The 18806-nt window shown below is 34.9% G+C and overlaps 5 protein-coding genes, 2 long non-coding RNA genes and 1 other non-coding gene across 11 annotated transcripts; 6 read left to right on the forward strand and 2 right to left on the reverse strand.

Annotated features, from left to right (window-relative positions):
• Positions 1-155: 155 nt before the first annotated feature.
• AT1G09747 lies at positions 156-511 on the forward strand. Its single transcript, NR_139684.1, has 2 exons — positions 156-261; positions 326-511. It is a non-coding gene; the product is annotated as an other RNA (long non-coding RNA).
• Positions 512-1972: 1461 nt separating this feature from the next.
• LAX3 (uncharacterized protein) lies at positions 1973-4974 on the reverse strand. Its single transcript, NM_106418.4, has 7 exons — positions 4703-4974; positions 4435-4620; positions 4219-4331; positions 3952-4135; positions 3754-3851; positions 3199-3664; positions 1973-2982 (listed from the first exon to the last, which is right to left on the reverse strand). Exons 1-7 carry the CDS (start codon positions 4871-4873, stop codon positions 2788-2790), a joined length of 1413 nt encoding a protein of 470 aa, NP_177892.1. The 5' UTR covers positions 4874-4974; the 3' UTR covers positions 1973-2787.
• Positions 4975-6302: 1328 nt separating this feature from the next.
• AT1G77700 (Pathogenesis-related thaumatin superfamily protein) lies at positions 6303-8067 on the forward strand (the record flags this gene model as incomplete). Of its 3 annotated transcripts, none has more annotated exons than NM_106419.2 (3): positions 6303-6378; positions 6704-6827; positions 6903-7932. In NM_106419.2, 3 exons carry the CDS (start codon positions 6303-6305, stop codon positions 7771-7773), a joined length of 1071 nt encoding a protein of 356 aa, NP_177893.1. The 3 variants fall into 3 exon arrangements, with proteins under 3 accessions (NP_177893.1, NP_001320395.1, NP_001320394.1); NM_001334790.1 differs by lacking the exon at positions 6303-6378 and having other exon boundaries at positions 6603-6827; positions 6944-7607; positions 7813-8067; NM_001334791.1 differs by lacking the exon at positions 6303-6378 and having other exon boundaries at positions 6660-6827; positions 6944-7773.
• Positions 8068-8122: 55 nt separating this feature from the next.
• Positions 8123-9701, forward strand: CCP2 (ubiquitin-fold modifier). The gene is made up of 4 exons (NM_106420.5): positions 8123-8373; positions 8450-8547; positions 8978-9010; positions 9369-9701. Exons 1-4 carry the CDS (start codon positions 8306-8308, stop codon positions 9449-9451), a joined length of 282 nt encoding a protein of 93 aa, NP_177894.1. The 5' UTR covers positions 8123-8305; the 3' UTR covers positions 9452-9701.
• A 649-nt stretch (positions 9702-10350) lies between these two features.
• On the reverse strand, positions 10351-11741 carry AT1G09945. 2 transcript variants are annotated; one of them, NR_143548.1, is made up of 3 exons: positions 11586-11741; positions 11421-11494; positions 10351-10527 (listed from the first exon to the last, which is right to left on the reverse strand). It is a non-coding gene; the product is annotated as an uncharacterized misc_RNA (transcript). The 2 variants fall into 2 exon arrangements; NR_143549.1 differs by having other exon boundaries at positions 10351-11739.
• Positions 10438-10683, forward strand: AT1G09753. Its single transcript, NR_139685.1, has one exon. It is a non-coding gene; the product is annotated as an other RNA (long non-coding RNA).
• A 310-nt stretch (positions 11742-12051) lies between the features above and the next one.
• PPK1 (putative protein kinase 1) lies at positions 12052-15691 on the forward strand. Its single transcript, NM_106421.5, has 6 exons — positions 12052-12451; positions 12777-13115; positions 13255-14147; positions 14267-14467; positions 14581-14742; positions 14861-15691. Exons 1-6 carry the CDS (start codon positions 12286-12288, stop codon positions 15431-15433), a joined length of 2334 nt encoding a protein of 777 aa, NP_565160.3. The 5' UTR covers positions 12052-12285; the 3' UTR covers positions 15434-15691.
• Positions 15692-15775: 84 nt separating this feature from the next.
• On the forward strand, positions 15776-17388 carry AT1G77730 (Pleckstrin homology (PH) domain superfamily protein). The gene is made up of 2 exons (NM_106422.2): positions 15776-16402; positions 16725-17388. The coding sequence occupies exons 1-2, from the start codon at positions 16001-16003 to the stop codon at positions 17118-17120; spliced, it is 798 nt and encodes a 265-aa protein (NP_177896.1). The 5' UTR covers positions 15776-16000; the 3' UTR covers positions 17121-17388.
• The last annotated feature ends 1418 nt before the right edge of the window (positions 17389-18806 follow it).

An 18806-nucleotide genomic window follows, 5' to 3' on the forward strand; every position in this document is an offset into this window, starting at 1 on the left:
TTACTACTCTAGAAACAGGATCTGTGGTAAATTTACATGTTTCTTTTGTTTTTCTTGGATGTTACGAATTTTGTTGTTGAAACATATGAATATTTAATCAACAAAAATTAAAAAAAAAAAAAATCAAAAATCAAAGCCGTCTGAAATATGTCATGTGAAGTGTAGCTTTTTCTCTGAAATTAAGGAGATGGAAGATTAAAAAGGTGGAAGATACCGAAGATGATTTTTCTTTCTTTTTTTCACCAAGACCCCACGCACGTGTGAGTCTTATCCACACGCTTTTTTGTCCATTTTATTTCTCACATTCTTTGCTTACTTGCAGAAAATTGAGTTCACAAAAGGTTCTTCATTTTCACTTTCGCAATAGAACACGAAGGCTGAGCACAACGTGAGAACGTGTTCATCTTGATTTTTTGTGTCTTGTCGTTTTCTTGCAACTTTTTTATATACTGATCGAAGCCTCTTCCTCTCTTTTTTTGAACTTATTGTAAAATCTATTTTAGCATGATCTATGCTGATTTAAAGTTTGATCTTGTCGGATTTTTAATATCATGATTTGAATAAATAATACATGTTCGTACTAACTACTAAGTATACAACTCTTATATTAATCTTATTTAATTGTATCCCAATATTGGTTTGGAATTTTATGTTCCAAAAAAAAGTCATAAACTATACGTGCTTAGTGCCTTTTTTTGTTAAGAACTAAGTACTTAATTAGGCTTAGCTATATGTATTTTTTATTTATTTATTTTTTTGTAAACTAGGCTTAGCTATATGTATGTCGATAGCAATTCACAAGCAAAATGTCAATAGGACCTTATCTACATACAGTATATTCATATTTATAGAAATATATGCATGTAGGATACAGTATCCGCCAATAAAACAGTAGTCACGTATTTGTTTTTTTTATAATAATGATTAAATGTAAAGTAAATAGTATTTACATATTTATTTTTTCATAACGCTTTGAATCAAAGGAATATTAGACCATACGTTTAATTATTTTTTTCCAAAATTATCCCCAAATTCGTCCTTTTCCTACTTAACTTCTTCTTTTGTAATATCTCACAGAGCACAAGCAAATTAGGTTAAATATATATTCAAGGATAGATTATGATAACGTTTTTGTATTAGTTCATTTTGGCCATATTGTTTTTGTATTATTTTGTCTATATCTTTAGTAGGTAAAGAAAATGGCAGAATAGTGATGACCCAACTTCCCATGAGATTGATTGGAGCATGGAAGTTAGAAAGCTAGTCAAAAAGCAGTTTACTAGATTGGCAAATCCATAAAAGCGCTTAAAAGGTTTGTTAGAATATTAACTTTTGACACTCTGAATCATGAATTTCTATTTATATATCTATCACAACTTATGCCTATTGAATTATTTAGTGTCCCGTCGTCGGAATCAGTTTTTTTTGGTAATAAGTCTAGTTGTTCCGGCAATAAATGAAATATTTTTATGAGTTTAAATGCTTTTTTAAAAACTGATTTTCATTTTTTTTGGATTTTGACCCCCAAAAAGGTTTCATTTTCGATAGTACCTAATAATAATATGAAGTTGTTAGTCAAATGTAACCATCTCGCAAACTCAACCCAAATGTCAGTTTTCGGGTAGACATGGTACTATGATAGTGAGTTTGTTCCAACTTAATTATTACGAGCTATATCGATATATCGCTTATGTTGTTGTTGTTGTCTACCTTGTTCCTTAATTACGTCATATGAAAACTAGTTCAAATCATGAACTAACAAGAGCAGTGTATTAAGTACTAGTTTCATTTAAATGATCTTTTAGAGTTTTCTATGACTATTGCATCTTTAAGTTTTTTTTCTAATATATGTTTACTTCTCTGATTGTTTTTATTCAATGATGATATCGCGATGAATTACTATTTCATCTTTATTTTTGTTTTGTTTGTGATACATCTATCAAAATTTGTAACCAATTTTGGTTTTATTTAAAAATGATCTAACTAAACGAATAATCATATGTGATTGATCAGTTATTTGACTTTACCAAGCACCAACCATTGAATCAATTGGTGTAAAAAGTCTGCCTAATTATGTACTAACAACACTGACACAGAGCCTGCCATTGCCTTTTGCTTCTTTTATAAAGATACGCCTTTCATTTCCCTTTTTGTGATGTGATGCTAATTTGCCCATGATGGATTCAGATCGGGATCACTCACATTCAGAAGAAAAAAAGTTAATTTAGATCAATATTTGATTGCTTCAAAGATAATCTAATGTATTCTAAAATAAAACTCTCATAATCTTACCCACATAAATTTATTTTACTATAGAGTATAGATGCACGAGGTTGTATGATTTTAAATCATGTATTTCCATATCATTTCATTTGGACTGATCGCAGAATTTATAGTCAATTTTCATCAAAAACTCAGTGCACTTCAAATGACGATGAAATTAAATCTCAGTAAAAGAGAATAACGAGATCATTAAACACAAAACACACATGAAACTTTCTTGAGCTATAGAAGAACACTAAATAATAATAGGGTTGGCCTAAGATAGCCATCACACCTTAACTAAGGAACAAAAAAAACCCAATTTACCAAAAATAACTCAACATAACAAATTAAACAAACCCGAGGTAAAAGATTATTGTCGTCAAACAATTACAAAGAGATGTGATTTTTAATAAATACTAAAAAAAAATTGGATGTAGTAACTTATATATATTAGATCTCGAAATCAAAACCCCCTTATATGAAACTCTCTTTCTAGAAGGTCTTGAATGGCAAATTTGTATATCATGGCTTGTGAGGAGGGCATTGGTAGCATTTGGTAAAGAGACCAAAAGTGTCGATCTGGCGAACAAAGTTGACCATACTTGCCCATCCTCCAAACCCGAACCCAACTACGAATACCCAAACCACCACAAATATGTTTATGCAGTAAGTCCCCATCCATCCTCCTACCACTCTCGGTGGCCTCTCCACCGCATTCTATTTACGATATATCAAACTTAACAAAAATTAGATATACCAAAATATTATTTTAGCTATTTTTACATAATCTATGATACTATATAATAATTTTAATATAAACTAATAATATACTATTTCCAATTATTCTTTGTAAACTTATACTAAAATTGTAACAAGCTTTTTATGAAACAATTATAATTTTAAAATAGATATTTTGGAAGTTGGAAATCTAACCTCTCTTGAAGGAGCAGGAGCAAAGGTAAGCATATGAGCCAATGCGGGGATGATGTAGACAGTGAAGCTAACTAAGAGAGATCCGACCGCGGAATTGATTGGTCCGAAAAAGGGGAAGATAATGGCTAAGAACCATATGGGTACAACCACGGGTAATCTAGCCATGGCTCTTTTGAACATGCTCTTCGTCTCATGCACACCTATCAATTTCTCCCACACAAAATATAACGGTGTAGACGCGAATCCGAACGTTATAAATTGATGAATGAGCATGAGGATCACTGCGGTATCTCTAAAACCAGTCTTAGGGAGAAGAGAGAGCGCATTGGAATGAGTTAGTAGCTTATCGCCAAACGCCCAATAAACCGCAGACGCGGATGGTAGCGTTAGCGTTAGTACATATATGGTCGCTAGTAGATATATCGCCTTGAACTTTTGCGGTTTCCACATAGCGTGCATTATCTCCCTATTATATTTTTTCAAATTTCCAATACATAATTAGTTAAGCCATTAATTAAGCCATTTTATTTTTCCAAACAAAAAAAAAATACTTACACTGTGACGGCGTGGCCACCAAAGGTGTAGAGAATGTTGGTGGCTCCGGTGAAGTAAAGCACCATTGTGGTTGGACCAGAGTGTTTCACATCCTCAGCCTTTTTTATATGAAAAATAAATATATTAAACAACAATAACCAGGACTATATGTCTATATCTTATAATAATCAAAACAAGATTTGTGTTAATTATAATGACCTGGCCATGAAGGAGTGAAGCAATGGTGAGATACCAAGAAGTGTAAGTGGTCATAGCGAGTCCGAGGAATGACCAAATTCTATAATTGTGGAAGGAAGGAATAAAAACAGTTGTTGCACAGCACGCCCCAAATATGTATGTCCATGTCCTCTTGTCCAATTTGTCATTAATATAATATATATTGCTGCAAATCATTTTTTATATTAATTAATTTTCAATATGAAAAAACCATATAATAAAGAAAATGAACATTGATTATTAATTTACCTAGCACAAGCAATGAGCTGAATAACAGATCCAAAGAGAAGAAAAGTGCAGTTAAAGATCAATCCAAGGTTCCTCCAATGTTTCCCCAACAATCCATCTAACACCTCAAACCACTTTTTTACACAAACAAAAAAAAACAAAAAGTTAAAATTCAATAATACCACCAAAAAAATAAAAAATTATAACGAGTCACAAGAATTAGAGGTGGAATAAAACCTGAATAACGTGGTTACGGAAATCGAATTTTTCTCGTTCTTTACGAGTTCGATATTCAACGTAAAGAACACTAATGAGATAAGCAGTCCAACTTCCCATTAATCCATAAAAGAGTTGAAACAAAATTCCCGACATCATCCCAAGTTGTGAGAACGAGTATGGTAATGTCAACAGAACTTGTGCCACCTGCCATTTTTATAACAATTTAGCTATAGAAGACGATACATACACATCTATATATAAGACTAAATCTGTGGGAAGTACATACCTGATTTGAAGCACAACTAAACCAAGCATCGTAGACAGAACCACCATGCCAGAAGAAATTAGAGAGTTTTGTTTTAGTTGAAGATTTCTTGTTACCACTTATGTTTTCTTCTTCCCTCTCCATTTCTAAGTAATTCCCTGCGACCACTGTCTCTATTTTCTCTGCCGCCATTTTTCTCTTCTTCTCTCAGTTTCTTTAGCTTCTTTACTTCCACTCTTTAAATAGACTAGTGAAAAGCTTTTTCATTTATTTATTTGTTTTATGGGTTTTGTTTCCTTTCTTTTGCTCTGTGTGCAATTATTGAGTAACGAGTGTCGGGGGACGAAGTCTTTAGTCACAGCTCACGAGTTGTCATGGGGATATCGGTTTATGATTGGTTGGTGACTGAGTTATGTCACCTACTTGTGACTGTTACTGTTTTCGGCGAGCGTGGCGTTGTTTTTTTAATGGGCTTGATTTGATTGTTGGGCTTATGGGCCATATTTCTGGAGCATTACACGAACGGGTAGGCCCGGTTTGAGATTGTTAATTATATATTGACCCCGATAATATGCAAAAAAAGAGGGTTAGCTAATTATAGATTTTAAAGTTTAAAGTAGTGAGAGTAGACTAATTGTAAATTGAAAATAGAAGTGATGACAATGATGTTTTTTTTTTTTGAAAGAAAGGCTAAACTATTATTATCATTAACAATTATTTGAATCATGATGATTGTAACAACTAGAAACAATGAATAAAACATATTGGTCCTTTCCTCCTTCTTGTGATGAGGATGATAACGATCTTTATGTAGAATAATCAATTATATTTCTAAGTTTTTATGTTTTGTCCGATTATATTACATAGCTGTTACCTGGAACTCGAAATTACATAAATTTATGCCTTTGTCTACCATATGGCATCGCACATCCAAACGCTTGATTTAGAAGTAGAAAAACTTGGTTAAAAGAGAGGAAGAAATAGTGATTTGTGAGGTAATCGAGGATTGGAGATGGATCCAATGGAAAGAATGATTGCTAATCAGGTGGGATTAGTGGTAAACATAATTACCACACGTGTCTAGCTGTCTAAGCTTTATTTAACTCACTAATTTCTTAGAAATGTCTCCTTTTTAGCCCCATACTTTTACAATGGATCGAATTATTAATGAGAAGGTATCATCATTTTAGATCTTTATAGCTTTTTAACCCGGCCAAAATGGATGGCAGCGGAAAGAAGACTCATCGCCAATTGACATTAAAATATGCATTTTCAAATGTTTTTTTTTTTTTTTTTTTTTTTGTGATTCAACCTTATTTAGGCTATTGAGATATCTCCAAAAGATATAATATTGTCGTCCCTAAATAGAGCAGATATTCAGATATCATTGGTAATAATACTGAAAAAATGGCGAGTCATTGTAGTTAAATAATTTGACATCTTGAAACCAGGAACTCGATTCTACTGGATGGTTACAGATGGTTCCCATAACGACAAAGATTGTGAGATTTGTTTTGATTTTCATCAATTTATCTTCGTCAGAAAATCTGTTTAACCAAAAAAAGGATCATGACTATACAAATTTATTAATGGTGTAATATTCAAAAAGCAGAATATAAGAATGGACCGAACAATTGAGATTGAGTTCGACATAAATGGGCCATATGATTCATTAATTAGGCCTAATATATCAGTAGGTAGATGAATTGACCCATGACATGAAGGCTAAAATAATCAATATCAACAAGATTATCCAAATTCAATAATAGAAGATACAAATAGACAGATAAAAAGCCACATACAGTATAGATCCTTGGCCATTTGGACTTTGATTACCTTAACAGCATCCCAAAGAATACTTGCATGAAACATCAGGAAACGAATAACACTAACTAACTCTTTCCCATATTCCAAAACAAGGAACCTTAATTATTTGAAAACACATATAGTACTACAACCGATTATTATAATTGTACCGATAGACTCTCCATGCAAGTTATTCTTTCTTCCTCCCTTAAAAAGCCAGTCTCACTTCAAGATCAGAAAATAACATTACATTTGATCCTAAAATATTTTCTAGTAAAGATGCCAATTCGTTTCGGTTTGTCACCAAGGATCTTGTTACTCTTTCTCACCATATTATCAGGTAAAATAATTCAAACATTATAGTATTTTCGATCGTAATTAAACGTCTTTCCTTGTCTAGGTATTAATTAATTAGGGTTTGGATAACGATTAGAACTCCTGTGAATTACTCCACAGGAACAAAATGGTCAGAATCAGCTCGAGTATTCACGATCATAAACTCATGTGACCAAACGATCTGGCCGGCGATAACTCCAGGAGAAAACTTCAACGGAGGAGGATTCGAGCTCAAACCGGGCCAATCCATCGTATTCCACGCACCAGTAGGCTGGTCAGGCAGAATTTGGGGACGAACCGGTTGTAAATTCGACTCAACCGGAACCGGAACATGCGAAACCGGTTCATGCGGATCAACTCTAAAATGTTCAGCCTCCGGAAAACCACCAGCTTCACTAGCTGAATTCACATTAGCCGCATTGGATTTCTACGACGTGAGCCTCGTCGACGGATTCAATCTCCCGATGTCGGTGACTCCGATGAACGGAAAAGGAAACTGCAGCGTCGCCGGTTGCGTAGCTGATTTGAGGCCACATTGTCCGCAGGAGCTCGCAGTGAAATCAAACGGGAAAGTCATATCGTGTAGGAGTGCTTGTGATGTGTTTGATAGAGATGAGTATTGTTGTAGAGGAGTTTATGGGAACCCAGTTGTGTGTCAACCAACTTATTACTCAAAGATCTTTAAACAAGCTTGTCCTACTGCTTATAGTTATGCTTATGATGATCCGACCAGTATTATGACTTGCACTGCCTCTGATTACGTCATTTCTTTCTGTTCCTCCAGGTTTGTCCTTTTTACGTTTTTAACAACATCTCATGATTACTTTAATTATGATTCTAATCAAGTTTCATTCATACTAGACCATGACTTTTACATTTACATGATATACTTTATTCATCCTTTGTTAATTTCATATGCAAAAGTAAAAGTAATTCAAATGCAGAAATAAAGTTATATTTTTTGGTCTTTGTTTTTGAATTGTGTGTAGGAAGAAGCCGGTGTGCACGTACCATGACAACAAGTTAGTATGCAGCGATGGTTCTGGTGGGTTTAAGAAGATGATTGGGAGATTATTGTGGCTTGTGTTGATGTTGTCTCTTGTTGTGTTTAGCTAATTTCATGACTATTTATTAGATAAATAAGTTTGTTTGTTTTTTATTGTCGAGGAAAATTTCTCATTGACTGTAAATATTTTTCTAAGTTTTCATGTGTAAATAATTTTAAATTTCAGAGCAAATGTAAGGTTGATTTGAGAGTAAAAAGAAAGATGAAGATACATTTTAAGAAAAAGATCATTTCCGTGGCTGAATTGTAAGAAAGCGTAATATATTAAAAATGGGCCTAAAATGGGCCTGAAGTGAAATTTAACTTTACGTTGGTATTATCTCTGGTTTCACATTCTCTTAACCCTCTTGGTGAATGCGTCATTGAAACGCCATTATCCGCCGTGCTAATCTGAATCTCCTCCCCCGTCGGAAAAAATGGCCACTGGTGGAAAAGTCTCCTTCAAAGTCACTCTGACTTCGGATCCTAAGCTTCCTTTCAAAGTGTATGCGAATCCTGACTCTTGTTTTTTCGATTTACGCCTGTGATTGGTCTCTAAGTTGTTTTTTTTCTCCGATCAGTTTCAGCGTACCAGAAGGAGCTCCGTTCACGGCGGTTCTGAAATTCGCAGCAGAAGAGTTCAAGGTTCCTCCACAAACCAGCGCCATCATCACTAATGGTATTAAACCCTTGTTGACATTCATTTTTAGATCCTGGGCTTAAACCGCATCATCTAGCATTATTGATTTAGGGTTTGTGAGTTTGTACGATAAATGGGACATATGCAGGACAATTGTGTTCCTTTCAAATTTGATTCATTTCATCTTCATATGTTTGTGCATTCACGAGAATGTTATCTTAGACATGAATCATGTAAATCTTTTCCTTGAGCTCTTTATGTATCTACAAAGTTTACAAGTTTAAAGCTTTCTGGTGCTGGAAAATCTTAAAGGGATTTGTTTCGAATAGAATTATAGTTCTCATAACTAATCTATGATATTTTGGGTGTGTTTAGTCATCTATTGATTATTAGTTTCGGCTGATGTAATCCATATTCATCAATTCTCAAGATTTCTGATGTGATGATGTATCTGTATTCATGTGTGCAGATGGGATCGGGATCAATCCTCAACAGAGTGCAGGTAACTATCACAATGCTAAACACTTGGTTATTGCGTTTTACTCAATTCTCTATCTTTTATGCCATTGCAATTCTCAGTTTTGTTTCTCTCTTGCATGCTTTGATTGCCAATGTACTAATAGAGTCTTAGAAGATCACTAGTACTGTCCTTAATGGTTGCGTGCTTTTCTTTTTTGGTGTTCCTTAGCCTCTAAGTGACTTCAGTGCAGTGTCCATAGGAAAGCAACCTTTAGATTATTTACACACAGTCGGGTTCCGCTGTAATATCTCAGCTGTCTTTTTTATGGTGTGGTCATTAGCAACATACAAGTAGAAATCAAGCTCCTTGTTAATGAATGTGGTGTTGTGAATGATGTCAGGAAACGTTTTTCTGAAGCACGGATCTGAACTAAGATTGATCCCGCGTGATAGAGTTGGAGCTGTGTTTGTGATGGATCCATAGATGATGTGTAAGCAATGATTAAAAACTCAGTTCCAAAAAAAACATAATAATATACTGAAATGCTTATGTACAACTTCGTTGAATAAATATGTAATCGTCACAATTGAAGTGAGTTGAATTTGGTCAAGTTATATGTCTGTTATAATTCATATTTAGATAACGTATGTGCACTAAAAAAGAGTATGGATCTCTCTGTATATGCTAACTCTTGTCAATATAAATATTTATCTTGTAATATAGTTTTTTTATTAAAATATATTTTTAACTTTTATTTTATTTTAAAGTTAAAACTGTAAGGTTTTTTATATTTTTTAAATAATATTTTGGATAAACTATTTTTTTGAAGTGTTTTAAGTTTTATATTTTGTGTAGACTTTGGATACAACATCCAAAACTAAGCGGTGTTTTAGATTTAATATGCTTTACATATAAAGTTTTTAAAATTCGAACCAAAAACTTGAATATTAAATTTACATAATAATAGGAAAAACAAATTGAATGTTTGGGAATCGCTAACGACTGACTAAATGATGGATTCAAATCCGGTTAGATTTCATACCATTATGTAAATTTAGTATACACAGAAACAAAAAAAATTTAAAAAACATACACAACGAAAAAAGCTTTTAAAAATTCGAAACGAAACATAATCAAAGTTTTAAAAACTATTTTTAAAAATCCGAATTAAAAACTTGAACATTAAATCTACATAATAATAGGAAAAACAAGTTGAATATTTGGAATCGCTAACGACTAATGCCGGATCCAAAAACCGATTAGATTTCATATCATTATGTAAAATTGACATTCAAATAAATAAAAATTGAAATTAATAATATATATAAAAATTTAGTATATGATTAGGGTTTAAGTTTTAGGGTTTATATATATTAAAAGCTATTAAAAAATTATGAAGGGATAGAAATTGACCTGTTTCTTAATGGGTAGGTGAATGGGCTTTTTGTTGGGCTGAATATGAGAATCCAATCCAATCTCCTCCACCATCGTGTCTGTCACCATACCTCCTAAACCAGAGCATTGAAGATTCGACGTCTTTTGATGTCAAACAAAACCTCCTACGACGAGGAAGAGTGAGAGAAGATATCAAGAGACGAAGGGAGAATAAGAATTAGAAGCATATCTTCTTCCACCACGCCACGAAGTTTGAAGATGAAATAGAAGCACGAATCGAGAAAGAAAATTTTAAAATCATCGTTTGACGTTTTTGGTTGGATACTTAAGAATTTTAAGAAGTCATATTTACTAAAAGTCAAACGCCGAATGTAGGAAGTAAAATATACGATGTATAAATCATACGATAGTGGTTAAAATATACGATATACGATAATGATTGTTATTAACCCAGAGAAAAATGCGCTCCTCTACGGAACCTAAACGCTTTAAAACTCCACGATTGCAAAGGATAGGATGATAGTGATGAGTATTTAACAACCTAATTTTATAATCGATTTTTAAAAATTTTAAAATTCCGTAATTTTGTAAAACGCAGACACAATTATGAGTATGTCACAAAACAAAGCTGAAACAGTGAAACGAAAACAGAGAGCTTTGATTTTCTTTATAAAAAAATTCACCTAAATGAAATCTACTTGCTGCCAGAAACAGTATTTACATAAGAAAACGAAACAGTCATGAACAAATAAAATTAAAATTTTATACACACAGTCTCGGCTATAAAACAGAACAGGGGCAAAACAGAGAGATCATTTGTGGAAACAAAGCGTAGCTTATCTAGACAAAAGCATCAATACGTGAAAGTAGCTAATCTAGATACGGAGCGTGTGTCAAGTATTAACAATATTCTATATAGCAAGCAAGATAAGTAACTAAACTCTAAAATGTACGAATTCGTCTATTCGAAAGAAACTAATATAATTAGGAAGAGATCAATCACTAACGAAAACATGAAGATTATAACGGAACAAAAAGAGATGGGAACGGATCTTACGGAGTTCGGTTTTAAAATCAGAGTTGGATCGTCGTGTTTCTGAAACAGTATCTTCAGTCCTCCGGGGAAAATAACTGCAAAAGAGACAAAAGCGATTCATCACTAGCTCGAACTAAGAAACCTTAAAGATCAAGAGAAAGGATCTGCTATTTCAGTGGAGTTTACCTGAATGATTGTTCGAGCAGAGCATGATCCTGACTGACTCATGAGTAGGAGTGAAGGAAGAAAGAGAGAAACTTGACCGAGAGATGGTGACGACGGTGATGTCTCTCTCTCATTATCTTTTCTATGAGCAGAAGAATAGTTGAAATTTGTAAAGAGAAGGAAGAAATGTGTTGTTGGTAATGAGATTGATAGCGTTTAAGGGAGTATTTATAGGAATCTTCACCAACGGCTATCTTCTTACGAAAAGCTTCACCAACGGCTATAATAAGTTACAACGTTCGACTGTCTTCTCATTGATTTGACAAAATTAGCCGTTGCATTAGTATTACTGATTTGTAATTTTGTAAACCAAGCCAAGAAAAGAGCAGTACTATGTGATGGGCCAATTAGCCCAAAAACGCACATAGCGAAGGCCCAATGGACCTTAAATCTGGTATCGGATTGAATTCTAAGAAAGAAGGAGAAGCGGCAATAAGGAGTTCGAATCTCAAACAAATTTCTGGGTTTTTTCTTTCCTCCAAAATTTTTAAACAATTTCTGTGTCTGTGGATTTCTACTTGGACGGCGATGGCGAGAATTGGGGCTAAACCCAGAAATTGAGGATTTGAATTCTGCTGCTGCGGCGTCTCTGTGGTGGTTTGGTTTCTCGTTTCTGAAAATCTACGGTGTAGTAAGTCGGAGATGCAGTTGAGATTTAGCAATGGACAGGGAGGATAACCTTCCGGTTCAACCGGATAAACCTCCGAAGAGTCTGGTTCGTCCCATTTTAAACCTGGAAACAACTTCGTCTTCTTCATCCTCTTCCTCCTCCTCACCGGAACTTCTACGGCATTTGCAAGCCGCTTTCAAACGCCATCGCCCACTCAGTCAGTACTCTCTCTTTCTGGGTCGAAATCTCTTATTTCTGGAAGTTTAATTTCACTAATTTAGGTTTCTTTGGGGTTTATCTCTTTTGACGATTTAGGGCTTTTTTTGGGAAAGTTAAGTTCTTCTTAGAATGGTTTACAATCGCTAGGTTTCTCTGATGGTTTGTGGTGTGGGTGATATGATAAGCTAGTTAAACCTTTTGATTATGGAGGCGAACTCACCATTTTAGAGAATGTCCACTGTTTCTTATTTTAGTTGTTTTTTTGGTATATTGAACTCTTTGCAATGGATGATCTCTCATAGAGTTCTTTTTTTTGTTTTCAGGTAAAATGCAGACGACCAGTATCGGGCCTCGACGAAGTGTTGCTCCACAAAGACAAGCTTCAAGAAATACACGATTGGTTACAGCTGAAGGGCAGAGATCTCAGGATGTTGTTACGCTGAGTCAGAGTCTTGCTGCCAATACTTTGACACAGGATACTACTAACAACTTAGCCATCACTTCTGTTGCTGGAGAATCTGCGTCCATTACGCAACCTACAGTTTCAGAGCATTTCAATCCATCAGATAGACAGATGGATTTTGGAAAATCTGCTGTTACTAGTCTAGAAAGCAATCTGGATGTCCAGAGAAAGTCCCAATCTCTCATTGGCACATCTCAAGGTAATATACTCAAATTACTTTGCTTTGAGTTTGACCACTGTCATATATTTTCTCCGTGGCTCAATTTTAGTGTACACAGGCATAGTTACGGTTGGTTTGTTGAGCTAATAATCTTACTTGAACTCACTTGTCCTTGCAGATATGGAATGGGATGCAACAAATCAGGCTGAAGCATCACATCTTGATGCTTGTATTGGATCAAAACATCAGAATCTCCCATCTGTTGATTCTGAGGTCAGTTTAAAATCTGAATACAAGGATTCATCTTCACTGGCAAAGATCCAGGGTCAGCTGGGAGAATTTCCCAACTTCTTGAACCAACCAAGAACTCGGTGTTCGGCTGTGGGGTCATCATGGGCCACAACTACGCTAATCCATTCATCTTCAGCTCCTATGTTAAATGCTACTACCCATGTCTCTCGTTCTTATGTTGAAGCTGATTCGAATGCAAATCCTCATGCTGTTCAAAGTCAAGGGAACTTGCCTTCTTGTTGTCCGTCTTCCAAGGTCAGCAACATACTACATCCCAATAAGGATGCCACTGCGTCTGAGATGCCAGCTTCAACTAATGATCCAGAAGTAAGAGTCAAAGAGACAGATACGTCCAAGCAGCAACAGATCACCACAGGACTTGAAGCTCCAGTGGGATCTTCCATTTATGGGAGCGACGGACAAGCGAATGCTCGTCTGCCCGAGGAGTTGCATACCAGTGTTAGCTCACAGCCACAAAAATCAGATAAGCATGAAAAGGTTGCAAGTAGCAAAGGGCCATCAGCGCCTCGTAAAAGAAATTATGATCCAGACTTGTTCTTTAAAGTCAATGGGAAGCTGTATCAGAGGCTTGGCAAGATAGGAAGTGGAGGAAGCAGTGAAGTCCACAAGGTTATTTCTTCAGATTGTACCATATATGCGCTAAAAAAGATCAAGCTCAAGGGTCGTGACTATGCTACAGCATATGGATTTTGCCAGGAAATTGGATATCTAAAAAAACTGAAAGGGAAAACCAACATCATTCAGCTTATAGACTATGAGGTACTTCCTTAAAGTTTGTTTTTCTGATCCATGGGACAGTTATGTTCTTTCTTAGTTTCTGAAGTGCATGGTTGACTATTTTCATCTCAACCAGAACACTAATTTTCTGTTGTAATTAGGTCACGGATAAGACTTTACTCCAGGAGGTTTTGAATGGCACAATGAGTAACAAAGATGGAAGAGTTAAGGAAGATGGATTTATATATATGGTACTAGAATATGGAGAAATCGATCTGGCTCACATGTTATCCCAAAAATGGAGGGAAATCGAAGGATCTGACCGGACAATTGATGAAAATTGGCTTCGGTTCTACTGGCAGGTTCTTACACAATACTAAACTATATCTTTTCTTTTGCATAGGAGTTCTTTCTGCTTCTATTTTTCTGTGCTCAAAAATCACTGATTCTCATATAAATTGAAAAACAATTGCAGCAAATACTTCAAGCTGTGAACACCATACATGAGGAGCGTATTGTGCACTCTGATTTGAAACCTGCAAATTTCCTTCTTGTTCGAGGCTTTCTAAAACTTATTGATTTTGGTATCGCTAAGGCCATCAATAGCGACACTACAAATATTCAACGAGATTCACAGGTAATAATACCCTACCATGTTTCTGTTTTTGTCATCATCCTCTTAATTAAAAAAGAGTTGTTTTGTATTTAGTTTACAAGCTGCTGATATTAATGGGGGTAAGTATGTATCGTGACAGGTGGGGACTTTGAGTTACATGTCACCAGAAGCATTCATGTGTAACGAAAGCGACGAGAATGGGAACACTATAAAATGTGGAAGACCATCAGATATTTGGTCACTTGGTTGCATACTATACCAAATGGTATATGGAAGAACACCTTTTGCAGATTATAAGACCTTCTGGGCAAAGTTCAAAGTCATAACTGATCCAAACCACGAGATTACTTACAATCAACTCTCAAACCCATGGCTTATCGACCTAATGAAGAAATGTCTAGCTTGGGACCGTAACCAAAGATGGAGAATCCCTGAGCTTCTCCAACATCCTTTCCTTGCGCCACCCATCCCACACGAGCCTCAAGTGAAAACCATTAAATTGTTCAGTCTCATAGCTGAATCTTGTGGTAGTGATGACGATAAAGCAAATTCCATGATTTCTCAGCTTGAGCAACTGCTTTCAAATCCTGCTCCTCTTCCAAGAAATGATGTGTTAGATTCAAGAGATCAAAATCAGCAACTTCTCTCTCGAGTTTCAGAACTTTGTATTCAACTCCAGGATCGGTTACAAGGTCTTGAAGGAGAAAATTAGTAAGCAGTGCTGATATGATTCTACGGCTTTTGGATCTTGTAAATTGGTATGTTAATTGTTAGATTTGGAAAAACGACGTTTGCTTATAATGTCTTGTTTGATTTCTTGTATTGGAATGTATCATTTTGGGTGCTCGTCTTAAATAGTTCCTCCATTCTGTAAAATTAGTAAATTACTCTCTTCAGCAATAATATAAATCACGATAAACGATGTCGTTTCTTCGATGCTCCACTGATAAAAACGCAATCGTTTAATCAATGTGCTTTGAAACGACGTCGTTGCCAAGTTCACATATCAATTCAAAGTCACAATTTCACACCAAACAAATTTTTAAGCCTACAAAGCCAATTCATTCTCACCATGAGCCAATTTTCTTCCATTTTCTAATCGTGTTTTTTTTTTCTAAAAACAGAGCACCTCAAGCAGTCTTGCGTCTCACGTAACCCTCGCACTTTACAAATATTGATTTCTCCTTAATTCTCTCCAATCTCTCTGTATCTTTTTTCTCACCCTTCTTTCAACTACCGTCAAATTCGTAACCCTAATTTCTTCGAACGTTTTCAAACAATGTCTTCTCCACTCGCCGCAAAATCAAACCTAACCACGACTCGATCGGCTTCGTTAAACATTCCACATTCGACACGTACCAATCACAACCACGATCTCCGGTATAGTCTTTCCGCTGGTCCTCGTACGAACGAAGATCGACCAGCTTCTGGGAACGGCGTCGCCGGAATCCTCTATAAATGGGTAAACTACGGCCAAGGATGGAAACGACGGTGGTTCGTACTCCAGGACGGTGTTTTGTCGTATTATAGAATCCATGGTCCCGATAAAATATCTCTCTCCGTTGAGATGGATCGGAGATCTAAACTGATCGGCGGCGAATCTTTACGGTTTATTTGCCGACATAGCAAACGCGGTGATGTTCATAGCCCCGGGAAACCTCTCGGCCAAATTCACCTCAAGGTTTTGATTTATTTCAGAACGCCCCTGTATTTTACATACGTTTCAAATACAACGCATACATTTTAAAAATATTAGTACAACCTTAATTTGGGTAAATTAATCTAAAAGTATACCCTCTGTAGTTTACAATGTTTTCAAATGTACCCCAAAACACTTAAAATGATCTAAAACGCACAATTGCATATATGATTTGAGACTTCATCCATATTTATAAGTGCTCCATTTGTTTCCAAGATTATTCAAATGTACTCCAACCTTTTCGATTTACAAAATACATACCCAAATTACATATGTAATTTTCGGATTTTTTGATGTTTTTCAGGTTTCATCGATTGGACAAAGCATATCAGATGGCAAGAGATTCACTGTATTCACGGGCACGAAGAGTCTGCATTTACGAGCAGCAACGAGCGAGGATCGTGCCTCTTGGATCGAAGCATTGAAAGCTGTTAAAGAAACGTTTCCAAGAATGTCAAACGAAGAACTAATGGCATCGACGACTAATGTCTCAGTCTCGACCGATAAGCTAAGGCAGAGATTAATGGAAGAAGAGGTAGATGAGACAATCATCAAAGATTGCGAAGACATAATGAAGAACAATTTCTTAGCATTGCATGATGAGGTTATGTCTCTAAAACGGTACCAATATCATCTTATAGATTCTCTCAAGAACGTCAGTAACTCACCTATAAGACCCAGTAACCAAAGTTTTTCATGAAATAATTACATTTGATTTAATATCAGTTTAAATTAAAGTATACTATGCAATAATAATGAAATATCCACGATTTGATATGGGCATATGGCTCTTCTATACTATTGTTTTGGTGTGAGTGGAGTATTTAGAATCCCATGTGTTTTATGGGCCATTTAGTGAAAGCCTATGTGTAATTTATTTGAAAGATATCGGCCCATTTAGATTTTCAAATGCAGTGACATGACCTTGTATGAGTATTTTGCAATTTTTTATCTTTGGTTTAGTATAAATATATAATGATTGAAGTCAATGTTATGCTAATTCAGTTTGTGGACATTCAAAGTAATCTTACGAAGTTTCTAAAACGTTTTCAATAGATAATAATATAAGCAATAATATAACGTAGTGGTTAACTATATAGGCACCGCCAACAAATAATCTAATGCATGAAAACGCTACGTAATGAACATGAAGTCACTATGAATACAAAATATATTAAAATCCTCGAATCATCTAGTGTACTTCAGTACTTAACACACAATTGGTATTTAATAAAAACGATAAACAAAAATGATAAGCTTTAAGCCAAAGATAAATAATAATAATATAAGCTAAAATAAAAACCAATTGTGTTCATTTCTGCCAACGATGAAGACGCATGACTGCTCAATCTGATAATAAAGCATTCCTTTTCAGTTTTAGATTCTTGATTTCGATATAAAAATAAACATTTTTTGTATATCGAAAAATTTAATGAAGCAGAAAAGTACGAAAGAAAAGACTAAAACTAAGAGCATGGGCTTTCCCTTTCAAGCTTACACGACAAAGAGACGTATTCGTAGTTTTGAAACCCATTAATACGTAAGTCTAATAAATTGTATAATCATTTCTTGGTTTTAGAAATACATACGTATTGGAAACTTCAACTTGATCTCTCCATTTTATAATAACTCGGATAAATACGGCTAACGTTATAATACTATTCGTTATTAAATTCAGAATTTAACGACCTAGAACAAAATAGTCAAATAGATACAACAAGAAAACATACAATTACTTTATAATTTTAAACTACTCCTCGCACGTAATTAACCACAAGATTTTGCCGCGGTACGCTGACATCGAATCAAAAGAAATATCCCGCACGTTGGAGCTAGTATAACCTATAGATCATAATCTAATTTGTTTTTTTTCTTTAAGTAATTAATGGTAAGAAGGATGAGTTTGGTAAAACCTGGAGTGATAAGACGTTGGTGTAAGGCTTATTGAGGAATGGGCTTTTGATTCTTCACCAGAACAAAGGAAATATTGTTACATCAATATCTGAGCTTCTTTCTCCTCTATGACCATGCTTTAGTTAGCTAGATGCATACGTCACCAAACCCCTCATAAATATTTGTACTTCACTATTCATATTGTGGTGTTGTGACCAAAAGTTAATAGTTTCATCTGGATTTTCAGTGGACAATAACCAAAAGTACACAAAAATATTTCCAGTTTTAACCATAGTCGTACACTTTTGTTTATATTTTTTATCCCGAGACAAGTTTGAATATATTTGGTTTTAAATATTTGTTTTAATTCGTTCCAATTTTTAGGGTGATACATTTTTTAAAAAAAAAATTTTAAATTTTTTTGGACAGAATTTTTAGGGTGATACATAAGAATGCTTCTTTTCACAGACTTGTTAAAACTTAAAATGAAGTG

Source organism: Arabidopsis thaliana (assembly GCF_000001735.4).
Source record: "Arabidopsis thaliana chromosome 1 sequence".
NCBI classification, from domain to species: Eukaryota; Viridiplantae; Streptophyta; class Magnoliopsida; order Brassicales; family Brassicaceae; genus Arabidopsis; species Arabidopsis thaliana.

What these genes read in the sequence shown, in the direction of transcription:
- CCP2 (NM_106420.5), top strand. Translation starts at nt 8,306, where the DNA reads ATGGCCACTGGTGGAAAAGTCTCCTTCAAAGTCACTCTGACTTCGGAT. An exon ending in CCTAAGCTTCCTTTCAAAGT is followed by an intron (nt 8,374 to 8,449) that starts GTATGCGAATCC and finishes TTCTCCGATCAG; the next exon opens with TTTCAGCGTACCAGAAGGAG. An exon ending in CAGCGCCATCATCACTAATG is followed by an intron (nt 8,548 to 8,977) that starts GTATTAAACCCT and finishes TCATGTGTGCAG; the next exon opens with ATGGGATCGGGATCAATCCT.
- LAX3 (NM_106418.4), bottom strand. Translation starts at nt 4,873, where the DNA reads ATGGCGGCAGAGAAAATAGAGACAGTGGTCGCAGGGAATTACTTAGAA. An exon ending in TCCGTAACCACGTTATTCAG is followed by an intron (nt 4,332 to 4,434) that starts GTTTTATTCCAC and finishes TGTGTAAAAAAG; the next exon opens with TGGTTTGAGGTGTTAGATGG. An exon ending in CTCCTGCTCCTTCAAGAGAG is followed by an intron (nt 2,983 to 3,198) that starts GTTAGATTTCCA and finishes TATCGTAAATAG; the next exon opens with AATGCGGTGGAGAGGCCACC.
- AT1G77730 (NM_106422.2), top strand. Translation starts at nt 16,001, where the DNA reads ATGTCTTCTCCACTCGCCGCAAAATCAAACCTAACCACGACTCGATCG. An exon ending in TCGGCCAAATTCACCTCAAG is followed by an intron (nt 16,403 to 16,724) that starts GTTTTGATTTAT and finishes GATGTTTTTCAG; the next exon opens with GTTTCATCGATTGGACAAAG.
- PPK1 (NM_106421.5), top strand. Translation starts at nt 12,286, where the DNA reads ATGGACAGGGAGGATAACCTTCCGGTTCAACCGGATAAACCTCCGAAG. An exon ending in TTCAGCTTATAGACTATGAG is followed by an intron (nt 14,148 to 14,266) that starts GTACTTCCTTAA and finishes TGTTGTAATTAG; the next exon opens with GTCACGGATAAGACTTTACT. An exon ending in ATATTCAACGAGATTCACAG is followed by an intron (nt 14,743 to 14,860) that starts GTAATAATACCC and finishes GTATCGTGACAG; the next exon opens with GTGGGGACTTTGAGTTACAT.